This window comes from Hydra viridissima, unplaced genomic scaffold (genome assembly GCF_058129835.1).
Source record: "Hydra viridissima isolate aposymbiotic clone 2 unplaced genomic scaffold, HvirCarnegie_v1 scaffold_11, whole genome shotgun sequence".
In the NCBI taxonomy this organism is placed as follows: Eukaryota; Metazoa; Cnidaria; class Hydrozoa; order Anthoathecata; family Hydridae; genus Hydra; species Hydra viridissima.
In genome coordinates, this window is record NW_028324310.1 from 8166110 (window position 1) to 8190335 (window position 24226).

General features: G+C 40.3%; 1 protein-coding gene across 1 annotated transcript in view; it reads right to left on the minus strand.

Moving 5' to 3' along the window:
- Positions 1-1820: 1820 nt before the first annotated feature.
- The window catches only part of LOC145197032 (uncharacterized), a 60835-nt gene continuing 38429 nt past the window's right edge, over positions 1821-24226 (minus strand). The window contains exons 46-91 of the mRNA XM_090065879.1: positions 24031-24153; positions 23557-23853; positions 23076-23390; positions 22786-22911; positions 22380-22682; positions 21492-21800; positions 20979-21101; positions 20505-20801; positions 20024-20338; positions 19734-19859; positions 19328-19630; positions 18440-18748; positions 17927-18049; positions 17453-17749; positions 16972-17286; positions 16682-16807; positions 16276-16578; positions 15388-15696; positions 14875-14997; positions 14401-14697; positions 13920-14234; positions 13630-13755; positions 13224-13526; positions 12336-12644; positions 11823-11945; positions 11349-11645; positions 10868-11182; positions 10578-10703; positions 10172-10474; positions 9284-9592; positions 8771-8893; positions 8297-8593; positions 7816-8130; positions 7011-7319; positions 6751-6873; positions 6122-6418; positions 5665-5979; positions 5418-5543; positions 5011-5307; positions 4527-4835; positions 4271-4396; positions 3892-4191; positions 3274-3585; positions 3070-3192; positions 2574-2867; positions 1821-2218 (exon numbers count right to left, since the gene is read on the minus strand). Of these exons, the coding sequence (XP_089922005.1) occupies positions 1968-2218; positions 2574-2867; positions 3070-3192; positions 3274-3585; positions 3892-4191; positions 4271-4396; positions 4527-4835; positions 5011-5307; positions 5418-5543; positions 5665-5979; positions 6122-6418; positions 6751-6873; positions 7011-7319; positions 7816-8130; positions 8297-8593; positions 8771-8893; positions 9284-9592; positions 10172-10474; positions 10578-10703; positions 10868-11182; positions 11349-11645; positions 11823-11945; positions 12336-12644; positions 13224-13526; positions 13630-13755; positions 13920-14234; positions 14401-14697; positions 14875-14997; positions 15388-15696; positions 16276-16578; positions 16682-16807; positions 16972-17286; positions 17453-17749; positions 17927-18049; positions 18440-18748; positions 19328-19630; positions 19734-19859; positions 20024-20338; positions 20505-20801; positions 20979-21101; positions 21492-21800; positions 22380-22682; positions 22786-22911; positions 23076-23390; positions 23557-23853; positions 24031-24153 (11282 nt within the window). The 3' untranslated portion in view covers positions 1821-1967. The remainder of the gene's footprint in view (positions 2219-2573; positions 2868-3069; positions 3193-3273; positions 3586-3891; positions 4192-4270; positions 4397-4526; positions 4836-5010; positions 5308-5417; positions 5544-5664; positions 5980-6121; positions 6419-6750; positions 6874-7010; positions 7320-7815; positions 8131-8296; positions 8594-8770; positions 8894-9283; positions 9593-10171; positions 10475-10577; positions 10704-10867; positions 11183-11348; positions 11646-11822; positions 11946-12335; positions 12645-13223; positions 13527-13629; positions 13756-13919; positions 14235-14400; positions 14698-14874; positions 14998-15387; positions 15697-16275; positions 16579-16681; positions 16808-16971; positions 17287-17452; positions 17750-17926; positions 18050-18439; positions 18749-19327; positions 19631-19733; positions 19860-20023; positions 20339-20504; positions 20802-20978; positions 21102-21491; positions 21801-22379; positions 22683-22785; positions 22912-23075; positions 23391-23556; positions 23854-24030; positions 24154-24226) is intronic.

The following is a 24226-nucleotide window of genomic DNA, read 5'->3' on the forward strand; positions in this document are numbered from 1 at the left end:
ATCTTGAGACATGACGACGGAAAAATCAGAAGCATAAAAACACTTGACCCCATTGAACACTTAAGGAGCAAAGGAGTTGGATGGCGCGAAATTGAAATTTGCAGATCAATTCTCGAAGAAAAACAAGAACAAGAGCATGAACAAAGAAAAAAAGAAATTTTTCGCGAACGATTTCAACACCTTTACACCCATTAATTTTTTCATGGATCCTTTTCTCATGAAAAAACCTTTTACAAACACTCACACACCCAAAACATTTTCACACCCCTAAATTCGCAAAAAAAAACTCAAAACGGGCACCAAAACATTTTCACACCCCTCAATCAGCAAAAAACTCAAAACGGGCATCAAAACATTTTCACACCCCTCAATCAGCAAAAAACTCAAAACGGGCATCAAAAATGGTTTTGTCCCAGAACTCTCCTTTTCTAGTAGTATTTTAATGTGTCGTCAGCTGTTAATAAAATTTCTTCCCTTCTGCAAATCATTTCAGAACCTAAAATAATAGGTTCCAGACTTTTTGCTAAATTTTCAATTACTGTAAGTTCATCATCAGACAACATTAGGTTTTCTAACCTGAAATCCACCAGAGATCTAAAAACTGATTTTTGAACTTTAATAAATCTTTAAACCAAAATCCCGGGATCTCGGAAAAAATTTCCCGGCATTCGCATAACTAAATTTTGAGATTTCTTGGCTTGAAAAAGGGCGCCATTCTCCACTTTTGACCCGGGTGCCTTTAACGCTCTCGAAGGCCCTGGTTAGAGTCTTGTTTGGAAACGTCCTTGACAAGGAATATGAAAAAAAAACTGAAGAATTTTGTACATCTTTTTTAAGTCTAGGATTTGTAAGTGTGACCCCAAAAGTTAACATCGTTTTTTTTTTATATTGATGATTTTATCTGAATGAAGAAAAAATCCCTTGGTCCTTTCAATGAAAAATCTTTGGAAGCATCACGATTTTCATCACAATTTTTCTGTTCAGTGGCAAAAATACAATCATTCAAAATCAACAATATGGAACTTGGCTTGAAAGATGTGTGGTTGAATACAATAGCAAGCACATATAGGTGAAATATGCCTGTTGCATCTTTAATGAACATTGAAACCTTGCTACTTTAGAATAAGTGTTTGTGACAAAAAAAATTAACCGAGAAAATACCTATGGATTTATTTAAACTGATTCAAAAATTTATTTATTAGATAATATCTTTTAAATATTTATTTATTTAACCTGTGTGTAATCGTAATTTGTAAAAAACCAACAGTGAATAAAACCTATAAAATATTTAGAATTTTGAAACAGCCTTTGCCAAAGCTTATATATAGACACTAATTTAATAGTTTTTTTTTATTTCGCAACAGTGTTTTAAGTTTAGAAATGATTCAAATTAAAAAAAAAATGGTGGTTAAAGAAATGTTTTCCAGGAGAAGTAAGGTCAAAATGACAAGTTCAAAGTAACAAAGATTTCCTACACATTGACAGATGGCTTAATTTTTAAAGCCTCTCTATATATAGACGATGCATATCAATAATAGTGATATCACTTATTATTTATTTCTTATTTTTGAGTGTGTCTTTTGGGGTTTGAGGCTCTCCTGGCGATAATGCAAGGAGACAAAAAAATCAAAGTCATTTTTTTTCCTTGGATGTAGGCAGATGATTTCAATTTTTTTATTTTTTGAAACATGGATGTATGGGCTACCAAACCCAATTGGTTTTATTTTTTGAGCATGACTTTTATGTATTGAAGCTCTCCAGACAGGAGTAATATTATAAAAAAATAAATGTATAAAGATATAAAATTTTTATTCACCATTACTGCATTTCTAATGCATTCAATAACTAAATAAATTTAAAATTAACAAAAATTTCAGCGGCAAGTATAAAAATAAATTAATATATATATTTATATACATAAACAAATTATTTCTCCTAACAACACATAAAAAAAGTCAATTATGTTTTTACGACATTTCAACGTCGTCATCAGGATTGTTTATGATTCCTTTACCGGATTTTGATCTTTTGTACAAATATGCGCCAACTGCAACGAGAACACCAACTATAATGATTATTCCCATACTAAAAGCTGCTTTTTGAGGGCGAGTCCATCCAGACTTTGTAAAATCCGAGTCTCCCACATTAAAGGTTGAATTGTAAGAGTAATTTTGCGGTAAAGTGAAATTTGTTGTAAAAATTGTTGTATTGATTGAAACTAATAGAGATAAAAAGAATAGAAATAAAAACCAGTGAGGAAATTTCAGTTGTTAGACACAGAAAGAATTTCTTGTTATAACAAAAAAAAAAAAAAAATCCTCATGCAAACTTACATCCTGTGATTATTTTAACAAACTTACATCCTGTGATTATTTTAACAAACTTACCATTTAACAAACATCCTGTGATTATTTTAACAAACTTACATCCTGTGATTATTTTAACAAACTTACATCCTGTGATTATTTTAACAAACTTACCATTTAACAAACATCCTGTGATTATTTTAACATACTTACATCCTGTGATTATTTTAACAAACTTACATCCTGTGATTATTTTAACAAACTTACATCCTGTGGTCGTCAAGTTCAATAGGATGGACCATTTACTGTATCCAGAAAGATTCCTTGAACGCACTCGGAAAGAATAAAATGTCGCAGAACTTAAGTTGTTGAACGAAACAAGAATGGGTGGATAATACGCTTTCAACTCTTGGTAGACAGTTTTAACGTCATTGTTAACTAGATTCTCCACTTCGTACGACAAGACTCTTTCTTGCGGTTGAATGATTGCGTCAAACTGAACTGTAACAGAACTATCGTTTTTCTCACTCATTTTGAAGCCAGTTATTTCAGAAGGAAGACCTATATAAAAAAATAATATAATAAAATATAAAAACCTAATGCCTCTTTAAACTTTTCTACAAATTCTTTGAGCCAATGTGAGTTGGCATTAAAATCGGTGACACGCGGGTTTGTTGCGACATTCTGCGCTGTACTTGACACGTAAAAATATAACATTTTAAAAACATTTCAGCGCAAAACGTAAAGTAGAAGGTTTCCTCACTGCAGTTGGCGTCGATTTTCTCGTCGCTACCGTCCACACAATCTACAATGTTGTTGCAGCAAAGACTTAACAGGACACACCCAGGAGAAGAAGTGCAGGCAAAATATTGAGGGGGACAGGAGTCTAAAAAGAATTTCGAAACGATGAGCTTACACTTTATGCAAATCAAACGATGTCTGACGACGTGCAGTTACAAACAAATACCTTTTTGCAATGTTTTGAATGCAGAAGAGGAAGCCAGAGAAGCGTTTGTTTCATCGTTTTCGTTGTATACGAAAATGGTGTACTGATACAAAAAATTGGGCGTCAGCCCACTAAAGCTAATATTAGCGTTCGTTGTTCTCGAAGAAAGGTTTTCACACGGAATGTTCAAGCTGCAAAGGAGCACACGATAGTATACCGCTTTGTTCCTCCCAAGGTTCAAAGGTGGTTTCCAAAACACCATGAAGCTGGTCGACTCCATATACTCCACCGGCTTTGCACTGTATTCTTGCACTGGACCAATTAACTCCACATCTAAAGGAGAATTCGAAGCAATTTTACAGCTCATTTGTAAATTCACATTGAGGTCATGTAACAGACAATAAATACCAATTATTATTCAAATTAACATTGTTTTCATGTAACATACAATAAATATCAACAGCATCAGTAAACAACTTCTTGCAGCATTTTTTTCATACTAACTAAACATTTTTCTTGTTAACAAAATTTTGTATTTTGGCTCACAAAAAACTTGTTGATACTTTTACAGTATAAAACAATCCAAGGAAAAATTTATCTTTCATCTGCAAAAAAAAAAAAAAAAAAAAAAAAACTCACCAACTCTAACTGTTGTAATATTCAAAGAGTCTGACCATGGCCCAAATCCTGACGGGTTAATAGCTCTTACTCTGACAAAAAACATTTGGTTAGGACTAACACCAATGAATGTTGCATTAAGACTTTTGGTTGATGGAGCAAGCTGAGAAACATTAATAGCTTGGCTGCTAAAGCCAACAATTTCAACTTCATAACTCTGTATGCGCTCTTTTGGTGACTCAATGAGATTCCAAGTAACTTTTAATACCAAAGGAGTCTCTTCAACAAATGTTCCAATGGAAGGCTTGGAAACAGGAAGAGCTAAATCAATAAGCATAAAGTTTCTAACATATTGGCTCTTAGTTTCAAACCAATTTAACAGATTGATTGGTTAACTTACAGCACATAGCAGAACTAGTTTCATCTGATTCATCTTCACAATCAAATACACCATCACACAAACTAGCTTTTAACACACACCCTTTGTCTTTAACACAAGTAAAGTAAAGATCAGAATTGCATGTATCTAAACAAGTAACAAGACATACAAAAATTACATCATTTTGCATCCTCTTCTTAAATCTCATTAGATTGTAAAGTTTTCTCTGACCAATGTAGGAAAAATATTGTATAAATAATAAAAGTAAATCTCTTACTTTTTAGAAGAGTCTTAAAAGTGTCATTATTAGCATCACCAGAAATCATCTTGGAATCAAAAGGAGTGATGGTGTACATATATGAGGTGTTGGGTAACAAATTTTCAACAACAGCAAAAAGATCTCTAGTTAAGGTTGTATTTTTACAAGTTTGTGGTAAATTAAGTTCACAATATGTAACCAGGTACTTGAAATCCAATACATTATCCCCGTTGTCATTGATCGGAGCTTTCCAACTGAATTTGACAGACGAGCTTTCAAAATAGAGAACTGGTACAGCAGTCATGCTACTAACCACACCAATATGTGCTATACAAATTTAAATTTAAATTCTGAATCATTTTATTATTTTAAATTGTTTTAAACATATTTCTGCTGCTGCTGCTTTGTCAGCCCATTCAAAAATATCAATATCCAAAAAACATTTATTAAATAACTTAGAAAAATTTAAAACAAAATAATACAATGTTAAAAGACATTATACCAGCTTTTATTGTTTTTCCAAAATACAAAGATGACCAAGGACCTGGCCCTGATGGATTTTGAACTCTTACTCTGAACAAATATACTCTGTTTGATAATAAACCATTAAAAATAAACTTTAAAGAAGAGGAGTTTTGTATTGGGGAATCATTTTCAATTTTTAATGACGTGTTCACATTTTCAACAATATAAAAATTGATTCTTTGAGATGTATCATTAATAACATTTACAACTACAGAAAGACTTTCTTCATCAATAGCATTTACAGATGCAATCATAGCATTTACAGTTGGCAAAGCTAAAAAGTAAAACAACTCATTAAAACCAAAGATTAAGGCTTTTGTCATATTTCAGCAGTCCAAAAAAAACAAATCATATCTTTAGTAAGCAGTAGATTTTAAATCTTACGGCACATTGCAGCTGCTGTTTCATCAGATTGATCAATACAATCAAAATTGCCATCACACAATTTCTCTTTAAGAACGCATCCTCTATCTTGAACACATGTGAACTGTATTTGAGAATTACAAATAGCTGAAATAAAGCAGTAACAACATAAACAGATTTAGCATAACAGTTCAAACTCTTAAAAGTAACAAACAAGTGAAAGCAGCATTTTCATTGAAGAAAAAAAAAACAAAAAAAAAAAACAAACCTCTTAAAGCTGTCTTAAAATTTCCTGCACTAATTTTTCCAACTTTCATTGTTGTAACTGCTACAGGTGTTAACGAATATGTGTAAGTAGTATCTGGCATTAAACCAGACAACTCAGTCTTTAATGTACTGCTGTTTGTGGAAATATTTTTGCAGGTATTTTCCCTGATTTGCTCACAATATGTCACTAAATAAAATAGGTTGCTAGTTTCATACCCCACTAGCTCTTGAGGAGAATTCCATTCCATAAGAACAGCAGAGTCTTCAAAGTAAGGTTTTAGTGTTAAAGCAACATTAGTAACTATGCCAATTGTACCTAAAAAGAAAATAAATAAATGACAACAAAGAAAACTTTTAAGGAGAACAAAAGATAAAAAGGTAAAAATTCCACAAAATGTAAATATGCCTGATAAAATGGAATTAAACAAATGGTTCATTAAACAATTTTCAAAATGTACCTGAATTTGTGTAAGCAACAATATTACTTGACCATGTTCCAGAACCGCTTGGGTTAACTGCCCTTACTCGGAATGTATAAAAGGAATCAGGCAAAAGACCAAAGAACTGAATACTAACAGTACCATTTACAGCTAAATTTTGAGCAACATTCTGCAAAAACCCTGACTCTAACAACTGACATTGATAACCAGTGATTCGTTCTTTTAAAAAGTCTTTAACAACATCCCACCCCATAACTATATAATTAAGTGTAGCACCCTTTGAATGCAGATTAGATGGAACTGATGAAGGTACAGCTAAAAACATAAAAAAGCTAATGAACAAAAATAGAAAACAAAAGGAAAAAACAACAACAACAAAAACAACAATATATATATATATATATATATATATATATATATATATATATATATATATATATATATATATATATATATATATATATATATATATATATATATATATATAGATATATAGAGAGAGAGAGAGAGAGAGAGAGAGAGTAAAAAACATGAATAGAAGAATGTAAAAAAAATAAATAGAACAATTCATTAAAAACAAAAAAATTTGAAAAAAACTGAGAAAACAAATAAACAAAAAAAAACAAAAATTCCGTAAGAGATCTTACAACAACCAGCGACCAGTTTTTCATCTGAATAATCTGCACAATCTTGAATTAAGTTACAAGTTCGGTTTTTTAAAATACATTGGCCATTTGATACACAGGCAAAGAAACCTTCTAAACAGGTATCTATAATTCAAATAAAAAGAAAGATAATTATAAAGACTAAAAATGAAATAAGAAAAGAAAAATTAAATAATTAAAAACAAAAAAACGAAGTAACAAAGAAAAGAGATTTGATAATAAACAACTAAAGATTAACAAACCCCGATCAGCCGTTTTAAAAACATATGTATTGTATTGTCCAAAAACCATTTGAGAAGAAAAAACATACACAGAGAACTGGTAAAAACTCGAACTTTTCAAACCAGAAATTACAACAAAGAGCCCTGATAAAGAAGAGGTGTTCAAACAACTTGCATATACGTTTAACTCACAATAAGACACAAGATAATGGAGGGTGGAGGGATCCTCACCACCTGTTGATTGTGGAAGCGACCAAGATATTTTAACTGAATTGCTTTCCGAGTACTTTGTCACAACATATGTCACATTAAAAACAGCACCTATTGAGCCTAAGTATAAACAATTCAAAAAAATTGAAACTCAATGGTTTCAACAAAACGCAGTCTAAAATACACAAGCCAGAATATAAAAAGTAACGTAAAGCAAGAGAAGCTAGCAAAACACGCTCCCAAGACAAAATAAGCAAAGCTATGGAAAATAGCGAAAAACAAAAGCCCATAAACAACACCGAAATAAATGTCTTGAAAAAAGATGACAAAAGAGAAGATGTTAAAAACAGGCAGGAGAGCTACATAAAAAATTAACAAATGTTAAGATTTCATCATAAAAAGAAGTCAAACAATAACTAAGCAGAGGAATGAGACAAAGAAGACGCAAGTAGCTAAACAAAGAAAGCATTTTGTCACTTTCTGGAACTGGCGCTCGCCGTTTTGCTAACGCGCACCAGTCAAAAGAGAAAGCTTTCTCCTATGCAGCCGCTAGCTGAAAAAGCCAAACTTAGCGATTACACTGTTTAAACAGAACTTAGGGGAAAAAAAAACAAACCTTGAGAAGCTGTCCTAAACACGCCGTCTTTCAATGTACCCAACTTCGACGTTGACGAGGCAACAGCTCGCAATGAATACTGGTACAAACTGTTTGCCTTCAAGCCTGACAGCCGGACTCGCAGCACGCTGCTGTTCGTTGTTAGATTTAGGCAAGTAGTGAGAACGTTCAATTCGCAATACGTCACAACGTATGCCAAACTGCTTGCATTGTAACCAACAAGTGCACTAGGAGGGCCCCATTGCAGCAACACTGATGTTTGCTCAGAGTAAAGCGTTGGCGTAACTACTACATCGGATACCTCTCCTACGACACCTAAAGAGTCAAGCGAAATACAGCTGAGTACCGCCTTCGACTATGTAATGTCCTCGACTTCAAGAAATAATCAGACACAGAACAATGAGACGACGTGCGTCTAACTGCGCACTTTTAAGCAGCCAAAAACCTATAAAAGCATTAAACAAACAGCATTCAGAAATACCTGCGCTTGTGTTCACTGTCACATTACTCGACCATGGTCCGGCGCCGCTAGGATTTACTGCTCTTACTCTGAACACGTACACGGAATCCGGGCTAAGTCCCCCGAAAATAACACTTTTAGGCCCATTTTGGCCAACGTCTTGATTAACCCTTAGAATAACCTCCGTCCCCACCAGTTGACACTCGTAGCTAGTTAGCCTATCTTGCGGAACGCCATTGATTGCGTCCCATCCCATTGTTATGCTCGTCGCAGTGACATTTGTTACGCGCAGACCTGATGGAGTACTTACAGGAACAGCTAAACAAAACAATCACTACAAACATTCAAAATGTTCAAAGCGGCACCCCTAGTTTGAATTAACCCTCAGAGTCAGCCAATAGATCGGCGAAGATAGATGAAGAAAACGCATCAATTAAACAACGACTCCTTTGATAGAATAAGATCTACATACAAAAAAATGCAAGTCGTTATTACCGCAACCGGCTGCTGCCAGCTCATCTGAGTTATCTGAGCAGTCTCGAGCCAAATCGCAAGTTCTGTTTTTTGAGATGCACTGACCGCTTTCAACACATGTAAAGTCACTATCTTGACAAGTAACTAAAAAGAAAGAAACGTAAAAATAGAAAAAGAGCATTACAAAGGCTACACTGCACAGTTTGCAAATCAATCCAGGCTCAATTGAGCAGTTTCTGTGTGCACTGTCAGCTCGGGGCGACACCAACATTGCAGTAGGGCTTTAGAGGCGCATCTCTGACTGCGAAACCAAAAAGAAAACGGGGACTTTATGAAAACGTGAAAAGCTGCGTCAGAATTCGGTGCCTCTGCAGACTCTTCTGCCGTGTAAAATGAATGGTCTTTACCACTCATTTTACACGGCATGCAAAAGCAGCGCCTGCGCAGGTCGTAGCAACGCTTTAAACCTGCAGCGCTGAAGGTAAAGACTTCTGCTTGCAATGTAACAAAATGCATTGACGCTCTGAAACTCACCCCTATCCGCTGTTCTGAACACGTTTGTGATTAGCTGTCCCAAAGTCATTTGAGAATCATAAACATAGACGGTGTATCGGTAAGAAGTGGCGGCCTTCAAGTTTGTAAGAGTTACAGACAGCTCTGATGACAAAGTAGAATTCACACAACTTGTGAGCCCATCCAGATCGCAATAAGATACAATGTATTGGAAAGTGGATGGCTCCTCGCCATCTGTAGGTGGTGGAGGCGACCAAGATATTCTAACTGAAGTGGTTTCAAAGTACTTTACCGGAACGATTGTCACATTGCGAACAGCGCCGATCGAGCCTAGAAACAAACGTTTTAAAAAGAAATCAAACTCATCGCTCTCTACAAAACGCGCCCTTTGCTTGGCGCTATCCCTGACAAGCGAAAAGAACTTGTCTACGCTCAACCTAGCTTTTTAAAAAAGACCAACTTGCAACGCATGCTTGCGACACGCTGCCAAGTGTTGATTAGCAACGCTTAGTAAAATACAAAGGACGCTTAGTAAAATACAAAGGACGTTGGCAGCCTTATTCATATGTAAACAAGCGTCTGGACAGGTTTTCTGTTACTGACAAAAGAGCAGTTATTAAAACCTTGGGTGGTTCGAGAAGTTCATAGCAGCGCTTTGCTGCAAAACAACGAACCACCTCCGTGCAGGTGAGCTACGTCTCATGCTGCATTACGTTAGCAATGCATCACGAAATGTAGCTCACCTATGCTTAAACGTTAGGAGATGTTAACTCCTCTTCAAGCCACGGCCATTCCAGAACTGCTCGAAGTCGTTATTAATGAAGCATCTAGCAAAAAAAAAACTCATTCAACAATTTGCGGCACTTCACGAAACATCCGCCCCAGAACAAAACAACATAGCATAAACACCTGAAGTCTGCAGCATTACACCGTAAGAACCGCTGTAAGGACCATCTCCTGACGGGTTGACCGCTTTTCCTTTGAAAAAGTAAAAGACACCAGTAGACAAACCCGTAAAGTTAACACTCAGTGTACTGACAGAAGGCTGTAAATTTATGTTGTCCACCCTTTGCTCAACGCTGGTGTTCGTGTTGATAAACGAGTAGTACTGCACTCTCTCCGACGGATCCTTTATCACTGAGAAGAAAATGGCAATGGAGCTGGAGTCTAAAGCTACTATCGAATCAATTAACGGTGCTGACGTGGGCAACGCTAAAGAAAACAAGCAACAGCACATCAGATTATTGCCTGCAAATGCATCACCGCTTAATCAACGAGATCTTGCAGAAACTTAAACACTTAAATTTCAACTTACAGCAAGACGCTGAAAGCGTTTCGTCTGACTTATCCGCACAATCAAATATTCCGTTGCACAACCGTTCGTTCATCACGCAACTCTTGTCTTGAACACAAGTGAACTGTGTAGCCGGATCGCAAGTAGCTAAACAAAGAAAGCATTTTGTCACTTTCTGGAACTGGCGCTCGCCGTTTTGCTAACGCGCACCAGTCAAAAGAGAAAGCTTTCTCCTATGCAGCCGCTAGCTGAAAAAGCCAAACTTAGCGATTACACTGTTTAAACAGAACTTAGGGGAAAAAAAAACAAACCTTGAGAAGCTGTCCTAAACACGCCGTCTTTCAATGTACCCAACTTCGACGTTGACGAGGCAACAGCTCGCAATGAATACTGGTACAAACTGTTTGCCTTCAAGCCTGACAGCCGGACTCGCAGCACGCTGCTGTTCGTTGTTAGATTTAGGCAAGTAGTGAGAACGTTCAATTCGCAATACGTCACAACGTATGCCAAACTGCTTGCATTGTAACCAACAAGTGCACTAGGAGGGCCCCATTGCAGCAACACTGATGTTTGCTCAGAGTAAAGCGTTGGCGTAACTACTACATCGGATACCTCTCCTACGACACCTAAAGAGTCAAGCGAAATACAGCTGAGTACCGCCTTCGACTATGTAATGTCCTCGACTTCAAGAAATAATCAGACACAGAACAATGAGACGACGTGCGTCTAACTGCGCACTTTTAAGCAGCCAAAAACCTATAAAAGCATTAAACAAACAGCATTCAGAAATACCTGCGCTTGTGTTCACTGTCACATTACTCGACCATGGTCCGGCGCCGCTAGGATTTACTGCTCTTACTCTGAACACGTACACGGAATCCGGGCTAAGTCCCCCGAAAATAACACTTTTAGGCCCATTTTGGCCAACGTCTTGATTAACCCTTAGAATAACCTCCGTCCCCACCAGTTGACACTCGTAGCTAGTTAGCCTATCTTGCGGAACGCCATTGATTGCGTCCCATCCCATTGTTATGCTCGTCGCAGTGACATTTGTTACGCGCAGACCTGATGGAGTACTTACAGGAACAGCTAAACAAAACAATCACTACAAACATTCAAAATGTTCAAAGCGGCACCCCTAGTTTGAATTAACCCTCAGAGTCAGCCAATAGATCGGCGAAGATAGATGAAGAAAACGCATCAATTAAACAACGACTCCTTTGATAGAATAAGATCTACATACAAAAAAATGCAAGTCGTTATTACCGCAACCGGCTGCTGCCAGCTCATCTGAGTTATCTGAGCAGTCTCGAGCCAAATCGCAAGTTCTGTTTTTTGAGATGCACTGACCGCTTTCAACACATGTAAAGTCACTATCTTGACAAGTAACTAAAAAGAAAGAAACGTAAAAATAGAAAAAGAGCATTACAAAGGCTACACTGCACAGTTTGCAAATCAATCCAGGCTCAATTGAGCAGTTTCTGTGTGCACTGTCAGCTCGGGGCGACACCAACATTGCAGTAGGGCTTTAGAGGCGCATCTCTGACTGCGAAACCAAAAAGAAAACGGGGACTTTATGAAAACGTGAAAAGCTGCGTCAGAATTCGGTGCCTCTGCAGACTCTTCTGCCGTGTAAAATGAATGGTCTTTACCACTCATTTTACACGGCATGCAAAAGCAGCGCCTGCGCAGGTCGTAGCAACGCTTTAAACCTGCAGCGCTGAAGGTAAAGACTTCTGCTTGCAATGTAACAAAATGCATTGACGCTCTGAAACTCACCCCTATCCGCTGTTCTGAACACGTTTGTGATTAGCTGTCCCAAAGTCATTTGAGAATCATAAACATAGACGGTGTATCGGTAAGAAGTGGCGGCCTTCAAGTTTGTAAGAGTTACAGACAGCTCTGATGACAAAGTAGAATTCACACAACTTGTGAGCCCATCCAGATCGCAATAAGATACAATGTATTGGAAAGTGGATGGCTCCTCGCCATCTGTAGGTGGTGGAGGCGACCAAGATATTCTAACTGAAGTGGTTTCAAAGTACTTTACCGGAACGATTGTCACATTGCGAACAGCGCCGATCGAGCCTAGAAACAAACGTTTTAAAAAGAAATCAAACTCATCGCTCTCTACAAAACGCGCCCTTTGCTTGGCGCTATCCCTGACAAGCGAAAAGAACTTGTCTACGCTCAACCTAGCTTTTTAAAAAAGACCAACTTGCAACGCATGCTTGCGACACGCTGCCAAGTGTTGATTAGCAACGCTTAGTAAAATACAAAGGACGCTTAGTAAAATACAAAGGACGTTGGCAGCCTTATTCATATGTAAACAAGCGTCTGGACAGGTTTTCTGTTACTGACAAAAGAGCAGTTATTAAAACCTTGGGTGGTTCGAGAAGTTCATAGCAGCGCTTTGCTGCAAAACAACGAACCACCTCCGTGCAGGTGAGCTACGTCTCATGCTGCATTACGTTAGCAATGCATCACGAAATGTAGCTCACCTATGCTTAAACGTTAGGAGATGTTAACTCCTCTTCAAGCCACGGCCATTCCAGAACTGCTCGAAGTCGTTATTAATGAAGCATCTAGCAAAAAAAAAACTCATTCAACAATTTGCGGCACTTCACGAAACATCCGCCCCAGAACAAAACAACATAGCATAAACACCTGAAGTCTGCAGCATTACACCGTAAGAACCGCTGTAAGGACCATCTCCTGACGGGTTGACCGCTTTTCCTTTGAAAAAGTAAAAGACACCAGTAGACAAACCCGTAAAGTTAACACTCAGTGTACTGACAGAAGGCTGTAAATTTATGTTGTCCACCCTTTGCTCAACGCTGGTGTTCGTGTTGATAAACGAGTAGTACTGCACTCTCTCCGACGGATCCTTTATCACTGAGAAGAAAATGGCAATGGAGCTGGAGTCTAAAGCTACTATCGAATCAATTAACGGTGCTGACGTGGGCAACGCTAAAGAAAACAAGCAACAGCACATCAGATTATTGCCTGCAAATGCATCACCGCTTAATCAACGAGATCTTGCAGAAACTTAAACACTTAAATTTCAACTTACAGCAAGACGCTGAAAGCGTTTCGTCTGACTTATCCGCACAATCAAATATTCCGTTGCACAACCGTTCGTTCATCACGCAACTCTTGTCTTGAACACAAGTGAACTGTGTAGCCGGATCGCAAGTAGCTAAACAAAGAAAGCATTTTGTCACTTTCTGGAACTGGCGCTCGCCGTTTTGCTAACGCGCACCAGTCAAAAGAGAAAGCTTTCTCCTATGCAGCCGCTAGCTGAAAAAGCCAAACTTAGCGATTACACTGTTTAAACAGAACTTAGGGGAAAAAAAAACAAACCTTGAGAAGCTGTCCTAAACACGCCGTCTTTCAATGTACCCAACTTCGACGTTGACGAGGCAACAGCTCGCAATGAATACTGGTACAAACTGTTTGCCTTCAAGCCTGACAGCCGGACTCGCAGCACGCTGCTGTTCGTTGTTAGATTTAGGCAAGTAGTGAGAACGTTCAATTCGCAATACGTCACAACGTATGCCAAACTGCTTGCATTGTAACCAACAAGTGCACTAGGAGGGCCCCATTGCAGCAACACTGATGTTTGCTCAGAGTAAAGCGTTGGCGTAACTACTACATCGGATACCTCTCCTACGACACCTAAAGAGTCAAGCGAAATACAGCTGAGTACCGCCTTCGACTATGTAATGTCCTCGACTTCAAGAAATAATCAGACACAGAACAATGAGACGACGTGCGTCTAACTGCGCACTTTTAAGCAGCCAAAAACCTATAAAAGCATTAAACAAACAGCATTCAGAAATACCTGCGCTTGTGTTCACTGTCACATTACTCGACCATGGTCCGGCGCCGCTAGGATTTACTGCTCTTACTCTGAACACGTACACGGAATCCGGGCTAAGTCCCCCGAAAATAACACTTTTAGGCCCATTTTGGCCAACGTCTTGATTAACCCTTAGAATAACCTCCGTCCCCACCAGTTGACACTCGTAGCTAGTTAGCCTATCTTGCGGAACGCCATTGATTGCGTCCCATCCCATTGTTATGCTCGTCGCAGTGACATTTGTTACGCGCAGACCTGATGGAGTACTTACAGGAACAGCTAAACAAAACAATCACTACAAACATTCAAAATGTTCAAAGCGGCACCCCTAGTTTGAATTAACCCTCAGAGTCAGCCAATAGATCGGCGAAGATAGATGAAGAAAACGCATCAATTAAACAACGACTCCTTTGATAGAATAAGATCTACATACAAAAAAATGCAAGTCGTTATTACCGCAACCGGCTGCTGCCAGCTCATCTGAGTTATCTGAGCAGTCTCGAGCCAAATCGCAAGTTCTGTTTTTTGAGATGCACTGACCGCTTTCAACACATGTAAAGTCACTATCTTGACAAGTAACTAAAAAGAAAGAAACGTAAAAATAGAAAAAGAGCATTACAAAGGCTACACTGCACAGTTTGCAAATCAATCCAGGCTCAATTGAGCAGTTTCTGTGTGCACTGTCAGCTCGGGGCGACACCAACATTGCAGTAGGGCTTTAGAGGCGCATCTCTGACTGCGAAACCAAAAAGAAAACGGGGACTTTATGAAAACGTGAAAAGCTGCGTCAGAATTCGGTGCCTCTGCAGACTCTTCTGCCGTGTAAAATGAATGGTCTTTACCACTCATTTTACACGGCATGCAAAAGCAGCGCCTGCGCAGGTCGTAGCAACGCTTTAAACCTGCAGCGCTGAAGGTAAAGACTTCTGCTTGCAATGTAACAAAATGCATTGACGCTCTGAAACTCACCCCTATCCGCTGTTCTGAACACGTTTGTGATTAGCTGTCCCAAAGTCATTTGAGAATCATAAACATAGACGGTGTATCGGTAAGAAGTGGCGGCCTTCAAGTTTGTAAGAGTTACAGACAGCTCTGATGACAAAGTAGAATTCACACAACTTGTGAGCCCATCCAGATCGCAATAAGATACAATGTATTGGAAAGTGGATGGCTCCTCGCCATCTGTAGGTGGTGGAGGCGACCAAGATATTCTAACTGAAGTGGTTTCAAAGTACTTTACCGGAACGATTGTCACATTGCGAACAGCGCCGATCGAGCCTAGAAACAAACGTTTTAAAAAGAAATCAAACTCATCGCTCTCTACAAAACGCGCCCTTTGCTTGGCGCTATCCCTGACAAGCGAAAAGAACTTGTCTACGCTCAACCTAGCTTTTTAAAAAAGACCAACTTGCAACGCATGCTTGCGACACGCTGCCAAGTGTTGATTAGCAACGCTTAGTAAAATACAAAGGACGCTTAGTAAAATACAAAGGACGTTGGCAGCCTTATTCATATGTAAACAAGCGTCTGGACAGGTTTTCTGTTACTGACAAAAGAGCAGTTATTAAAACCTTGGGTGGTTCGAGAAGTTCATAGCAGCGCTTTGCTGCAAAACAACGAACCACCTCCGTGCAGGTGAGCTACGTCTCATGCTGCATTACGTTAGCAATGCATCACGAAATGTAGCTCACCTATGCTTAAACGTTAGGAGATGTTAACTCCTCTTCAAGCCACGGCCATTCCAGAACTGCTCGAAGTCGTTATTAATGAAGCATCTAGCAAAAAAAAAACTCATTCAACAATTTGCGGCACTTCACGAAACATCCGCCCCAGAACAAAACAACATAGCATAAACACCTGAAGTCTGCAGCATTACACCGTAAGAACCGCTGTAAGGACCATCTCCTGACGGGTTGACCGCTTTTCCTTTGAAAAAGTAAAAGACACCAGTAGACAAACCCGTAAAGTTAACACTCAGTGTACTGACAGAAGGCTGTAAATTTATGTTGTCCACCCTTTGCTCAACGCTGGTGTTCGTGTTGATAAACGAGTAGTACTGCACTCTCTCCGACGGATCCTTTATCACTGAGAAGAAAATGGCAATGGAGCTGGAGTCTAAAGCTACTATCGAATCAATTAACGGTGCTGACGTGGGCAACGCTAAAGAAAACAAGCAACAGCACATCAGATTATTGCCTGCAAATGCATCACCGCTTAATCAACGAGATCTTGCAGAAACTTAAACACTTAAATTTCAACTTACAGCAAGACGCTGAAAGCGTTTCGTCTGACTTATCCGCACAATCAAATATTCCGTTGCACAACCGTTCGTTCATCACGCAACTCTTGTCTTGAACACAAGTGAACTGTGTAGCCGGATCGCAAGTAGCTAAACAAAGAAAGCATTTTGTCACTTTCTGGAACTGGCGCTCGCCGTTTTGCTAACGCGCACCAGTCAAAAGAGAAAGCTTTCTCCTATGCAGCCGCTAGCTGAAAAAGCCAAACTTAGCGATTACACTGTTTAAACAGAACTTAGGGGAAAAAAAAACAAACCTTGAGAAGCTGTCCTAAACACGCCGTCTTTCAATGTACCCAACTTCGACGTTGACGAGGCAACAGCTCGCAATGAATACTGGTACAAACTGTTTGCCTTCAAGCCTGACAGCCGGACTCGCAGCACGCTGCTGTTCGTTGTTAGATTTAGGCAAGTAGTGAGAACGTTCAATTCGCAATACGTCACAACGTATGCCAAACTGCTTGCATTGTAACCAACAAGTGCACTAGGAGGGCCCCATTGCAGCAACACTGATGTTTGCTCAGAGTAAAGCGTTGGCGTAACTACTACATCGGATACCTCTCCTACGACACCTAAAGAGTCAAGCGAAATACAGCTGAGTACCGCCTTCGACTATGTAATGTCCTCGACTTCAAGAAATAATCAGACACAGAACAATGAGACGACGTGCGTCTAACTGCGCACTTTTAAGCAGCCAAAAACCTATAAAAGCATTAAACAAACAGCATTCAGAAATACCTGCGCTTGTGTTCACTGTCACATTACTCGACCATGGTCCGGCGCCGCTAGGATTTACTGCTCTTACTCTGAACACGTACACGGAATCCGGGCTAAGTCCCCCGAAAATAACACTTTTAGGCCCATTTTGGCCAACGTCTTGATTAACCCTTAGAATAACCTCCGTCCCCACCAGTTGACACTCGTAGCTAGTTAGCCTATCTTGCGGAACGCCATTGATTGCGTCCCATCCCATTGTTATGCTCGTCGCAGTGACATTTGTTACGCGCAGACCTGATGGAGTACTTACAGGAACAGCTAAACAAAACAATCACTACAAACATTCAAAATGTTCAAAGCGGCACCCCTAGTTTGAATTAACCCTCAGAGTCAGCCAATAGATCGGCGAAGATAGATGAAGAAAACGCATCAATTAAACAACGACTCCTTTGATAGAATAAGATCTACATACAAAAAAATGCAAGTCGTTATTACCGCAACCGGCTGCTGCCAGCTCATCTGAGTTATCTGAGCAGTCTCGAGCCAAATCGCAAGTTCTGTTTTTTGAGATGCACTGACCGCTTTCAACACATGTAAAGTCACTATCTTGACAAGTAACTAAAAAGAAAGAAACGTAAAAATAGAAAAAGAGCATTACAAAGGCTACACTGCACAGTTTGCAAATCAATCCAGGCTCAATTGAGCAGTTTCTGTGTGCACTGTCAGCTCGGGGCGACACCAACATTGCAGTAGGGCTTTAGAGGCGCATCTCTGACTGCGAAACCAAAAAGAAAACGGGGACTTTATGAAAACGTGAAAAGCTGCGTCAGAATTCGGTGCCTCTGCAGACTCTTCTGCCGTGTAAAATGAATGGTCTTTACCACTCATTTTACACGGCATGCAAAAGCAGCGCCTGCGCAGGTCGTAGCAACGCTTTAAACCTGCAGCGCTGAAGGTAAAGACTTCTGCTTGCAATGTAACAAAATGCATTGACGCTCTGAAACTCACCCCTATCCGCTGTTCTGAACACGTTTGTGATTAGCTGTCCCAAAGTCATTTGAGAATCATAAACATAGACGGTGTATCGGTAAGAAGTGGCGGCCTTCAAGTTTGTAAGAGTTACAGACAGCTCTGATGACAAAGTAGAATTCACACAACTTGTGAGCCCATCCAGATCGCAATAAGATACAATGTATTGGAAAGTGGATGGCTCCTCGCCATCTGTAGGTGGTGGAGGCGACCAAGATATTCTAACTGAAGTGGTTTCAAAGTACTTTACCGGAACGATTGTCACATTGCGAACAGCGCCGATCGAGCCTAGAAACAAACGTTTTAAAAAGAAATCAAACTCATCGCTCTCTACAAAACGCGCCCTTTGCTTGGCGCTATCCCTGACAAGCGAAAAGAACTTGTCTACGCTCAACCTAGCTTTTTAAAAAAGACCAACTTGCAACGCATGCTTGCGACACGCTGCCAAGTGTTGATTAGCAACGCTTAGTAAAATACAAAGGACGCTTAGTAAAATACAAAGGACGTTGGCAGCCTTATTCATATGTAAACAAGCGTCTGGACAGGTTTTCTGTTACTGACAAAAGAGCAGTTATTAAAACCTTGGGTGGTTCGAGAAGTTCATAGCAGCGCTTTGCTGCAAAACAACGAACCACCTCCGTGCAGGTGAGCTACGTCTCATGCTGCATTACGTTAGCAATGCATCACGAAATGTAGCTCACCTATGCTTAAACGTTAGGAGATGTTAACTCCTCTTCAAGCCACGGCCATTCCAGAACTGCTCGAAGTCGTTATTAATGAAGCATCTAGCAAAAAAAAAACTCATTCAACAATTTGCGGCACTTCACGAAACATCCGCCCCAGAACAAAACAACATAGCATAAACACCTGAAGTCTGCAGCATTACACCGTAAGAACCGCTGTAAGGACCATCTCCTGACGGGTTGACCGCTTTTCCTTTGAAAAAGTAAAAGACACCAGTAGACAAACCCGTAAAGTTAACACTCAGTGTACTGACAGAAGGCTGTAAATTTATGTTGTCCACCCTTTGCTCAACGCTGGTGTTCGTGTTGATAAACGAGTAGTACTGCACTCTCTCCGACGGATCCTTTATCACTGAGAAGAAAATGGCAATGGAGCTGGAGTCTAAAGCTACTATCGAATCAATTAACGGTGCTGACGTGGGCAACGCTAAAGAAAACAAGCAACAGCACATCAGATTATTGCCTGCAAATGCATCACCGCTTAATCAACGAGATCTTGCAGAAACTTAAACACTTAAATTTCAACTTACAGCAAGACGCTGAAAGCGTTTCGTCTGACTTATCCGCACAATCAAATATTCCGTTGCACAACCGTTCGTTCATCACGCAACTCTTGTCTTGAACACAAGTGAACTGTGTAGCCGGATCGCAAGTAGCTAAACAAAGAAAGCATTTTGTCACTTTCTGGAACTGGCGCTCGCCGTTTTGCTAACGCGCACCAGTCAAAAGAGAAAGCTTTCTCCTATGCAGCCGCTAGCTGAAAAAGCCAAACTTAGCGATTACACTGTTTAAACAGAACTTAGGGGAAAAAAAAACAAACCTTGAGAAGCTGTCCTAAACACGCCGTCTTTCAATGTACCCAACTTCGACGTTGACGAGGCAACAGCTCGCAATGAATACTGGTACAAACTGTTTGCCTTCAAGCCTGACAGCCGGACTCGCAGCACGCTGCTGTTCGTTGTTAGATTTAGGCAAGTAGTGAGAACGTTCAATTCGCAATACGTCACAACGTATGCCAAACTGCTTGCATTGTAACCAACAAGTGCACTAGGAGGGCCCCATTGCAGCAACACTGATGTTTGCTCAGAGTAAAGCGTTGGCGTAACTACTACATCGGATACCTCTCCTACGACACCTAAAGAGTCAAGCGAAATACAGCTGAGTACCGCCTTCGACTATGTAATGTCCTCGACTTCAAGAAATAATCAGACACAGAACAATGAGACGACGTGCGTCTAACTGCGCACTTTTAAGCAGCCAAAAACCTATAAAAGCATTAAACAAACAGCATTCAGAAATACCTGCGCTTGTGTTCACTGTCACATTACTCGACCATGGTCCGGCGCCGCTAGGATTTACTGCTCTTACTCTGAACACGTACACGGAATCCGGGCTAAGTCCCCCGAAAATAACACTTTTAGGCCCATTTTGGCCAACGTCTTGATTAACCCTTAGAATAACCTCCGTCCCCACCAGTTGACACTCGTAGCTAGTTAGCCTATCTTGCGGAACGCCATTGATTGCGTCCCATCCCATTGTTATGCTCGTCGCAGTGACATTTGTTACGCGCAGACCTGATGGAGTACTTACAGGAACAGCTAAACAAAACAATCACTACAAACATTCAAAATGTTCAAAGCGGCACCCCTAGTTTGAATTAACCCTCAGAGTCAGCCAATAGATCGGCGAAGATAGATGAAGAAAACGCATCAATTAAACAACGACTCCTTTGATAGAATAAGATCTACATACAAAAAAATGCAAGTCGTTATTACCGCAACCGGCTGCTGCCAGCTCATCTGAGTTATCTGAGCAGTCTCGAGCCAAATCGCAAGTTCTGTTTTTTGAGATGCACTGACCGCTTTCAACACATGTAAAGTCACTATCTTGACAAGTAACTAAAAAGAAAGAAACGTAAAAATAGAAAAAGAGCATTACAAAGGCTACACTGCACAGTTTGCAAATCAATCCAGGCTCAATTGAGCAGTTTCTGTGTGCACTGTCAGCTCGGGGCGACACCAACATTGCAGTAGGGCTTTAGAGGCGCATCTCTGACTGCGAAACCAAAAAGAAAACGGGGACTTTATGAAAACGTGAAAAGCTGCGTCAGAATTCGGTGCCTCTGCAGACTCTTCTGCCGTGTAAAATGAATGGTCTTTACCACTCATTTTACACGGCATGCAAAAGCAGCGCCTGCGCAGGTCGTAGCAACGCTTTAAACCTGCAGCGCTGAAGGTAAAGACTTCTGCTTGCAATGTAACAAAATGCATTGACGCTCTGAAACTCACCCCTATCCGCTGTTCTGAACACGTTTGTGATTAGCTGTCCCAAAGTCATTTGAGAATCATAAACATAGACGGTGTATCGGTAAGAAGTGGCGGCCTTCAAGTTTGTAAGAGTTACAGACAGCTCTGATGACAAAGTAGAATTCACACAACTTGTGAGCCCATCCAGATCGCAATAAGATACAATGTATTGGAAAGTGGATGGCTCCTCGCCATCTGTAGGTGGTGGAGGCGACCAAGATATTCTAACTGAAGTGGTTTCAAAGTACTTTACCGGAACGATTGTCACATTGCGAACAGCGCCGATCGAGCCTAGAAACAAACGTTTTAAAAAGAAATCAAACTCATCGCTCTCTACAAAACGCGCCCTTTGCTTGGCGCTATCCCTGACAAGCGAAAAGAACTTGTCTACGCTCAACCTAGCTTTTTAAAAAAGACCAACTTGCAACGCATGCTTGCGACACGCTGCCAAGTGTTGATTAGCAACGCTTAGTAAAATACAAAGGACGCTTAGTAAAATACAAAGGACGTTGGCAGCCTTATTCATATGTAAACAAGCGTCTGGACAGGTTTTCTGTTACTGACAAAAGAGCAGTTATTAAAACCTTGGGTGGTTCGAGAAGTTCATAGCAGCGCTTTGCTGCAAAACAACGAACCACCTCCGTGCAGGTGAGCTACGTCTCATGCTGCATTACGTTAGCAATGCATCACGAAATGTAGCTCACCTATGCTTAAACGTTAGGAGATGTTAACTCCTCTTCAAGCCACGGCCATTCCAGAACTGCTCGAAGTCGTTATTAATGAAGCATCTAGCAAAAAAAAAACTCATTCAACAATTTGCGGCACTTCACGAAACATCCGCCCCAGAACAAAACAACATAGCATAAACACCTGAAGTCTGCAGCATTACACCGTAAGAACCGCTGTAAGGACCATCTCCTGACGGGTTGACCGCTTTTCCTTTGAAAAAGTAAAAGACACCAGTAGACAAACCCGTAAAGTTAACACTCAGTGTACTGACAGAAGGCTGTAAATTTATGTTGTCCACCCTTTGCTCAACGCTGGTGTTCGTGTTGATAAACGAGTAGTACTGCACTCTCTCCGACGGATCCTTTATCACTGAGAAGAAAATGGCAATGGAGCTGGAGTCTAAAGCTACTATCGAATCAATTAACGGTGCTGACGTGGGCAACGCTAAAGAAAACAAGCAACAGCACATCAGATTATTGCCTGCAAATGCATCACCGCTTAATCAACGAGATCTTGCAGAAACTTAAACACTTAAATTTCAACTTACAGCAAGACGCTGAAAGCGTTTCGTCTGACTTATCCGCACAATCAAATATTCCGTTGCACAACCGTTCGTTCATCACGCAACTCTTGTCTTGAACACAAGTGAACTGTGTAGCCGGATCGCAAGTAGCTAAACAAAGAAAGCATTTTGTCACTTTCTGGAACTGGCGCTCGCCGTTTTGCTAACGCGCACCAGTCAAAAGAGAAAGCTTTCTCCTATGCAGCCGCTAGCTGAAAAAGCCAAACTTAGCGATTACACTGTTTAAACAGAACTTAGGGGAAAAAAAAACAAACCTTGAGAAGCTGTCCTAAACACGCCGTCTTTCAATGTACCCAACTTCGACGTTGACGAGGCAACAGCTCGCAATGAATACTGGTACAAACTGTTTGCCTTCAAGCCTGACAGCCGGACTCGCAGCACGCTGCTGTTCGTTGTTAGATTTAGGCAAGTAGTGAGAACGTTCAATTCGCAATACGTCACAACGTATGCCAAACTGCTTGCATTGTAACCAACAAGTGCACTAGGAGGGCCCCATTGCAGCAACACTGATGTTTGCTCAGAGTAAAGCGTTGGCGTAACTACTACATCGGATACCTCTCCTACGACACCTAAAGAGTCAAGCGAAATACAGCTGAGTACCGCCTTCGACTATGTAATGTCCTCGACTTCAAGAAATAATCAGACACAGAACAATGAGACGACGTGCGTCTAACTGCGCACTTTTAAGCAGCCAAAAACCTATAAAAGCATTAAACAAACAGCATTCAGAAATACCTGCGCTTGTGTTCACTGTCACATTACTCGACCATGGTCCGGCGCCGCTAGGATTTACTGCTCTTACTCTGAACACGTACACGGAATCCGGGCTAAGTCCCCCGAAAATAACACTTTTAGGCCCATTTTGGCCAACGTCTTGATTAACCCTTAGAATAACCTCCGTCCCCACCAGTTGACACTCGTAGCTAGTTAGCCTATCTTGCGGAACGCCATTGATTGCGTCCCATCCCATTGTTATGCTCGTCGCAGTGACATTTGTTACGCGCAGACCTGATGGAGTACTTACAGGAACAGCTAAACAAAACAATCACTACAAACATTCAAAATGTTCAAAGCGGCACCCCTAGTTTGAATTAACCCTCAGAGTCAGCCAATAGATCGGCGAAGATAGATGAAGAAAACGCATCAATTAAACAACGACTCCTTTGATAGAATAAGATCTACATACAAAAAAATGCAAGTCGTTATTACCGCAACCGGCTGCTGCCAGCTCATCTGAGTTATCTGAGCAGTCTCGAGCCAAATCGCAAGTTCTGTTTTTTGAGATGCACTGACCGCTTTCAACACATGTAAAGTCACTATCTTGACAAGTAACTAAAAAGAAAGAAACGTAAAAATAGAAAAAGAGCATTACAAAGGCTACACTGCACAGTTTGCAAATCAATCC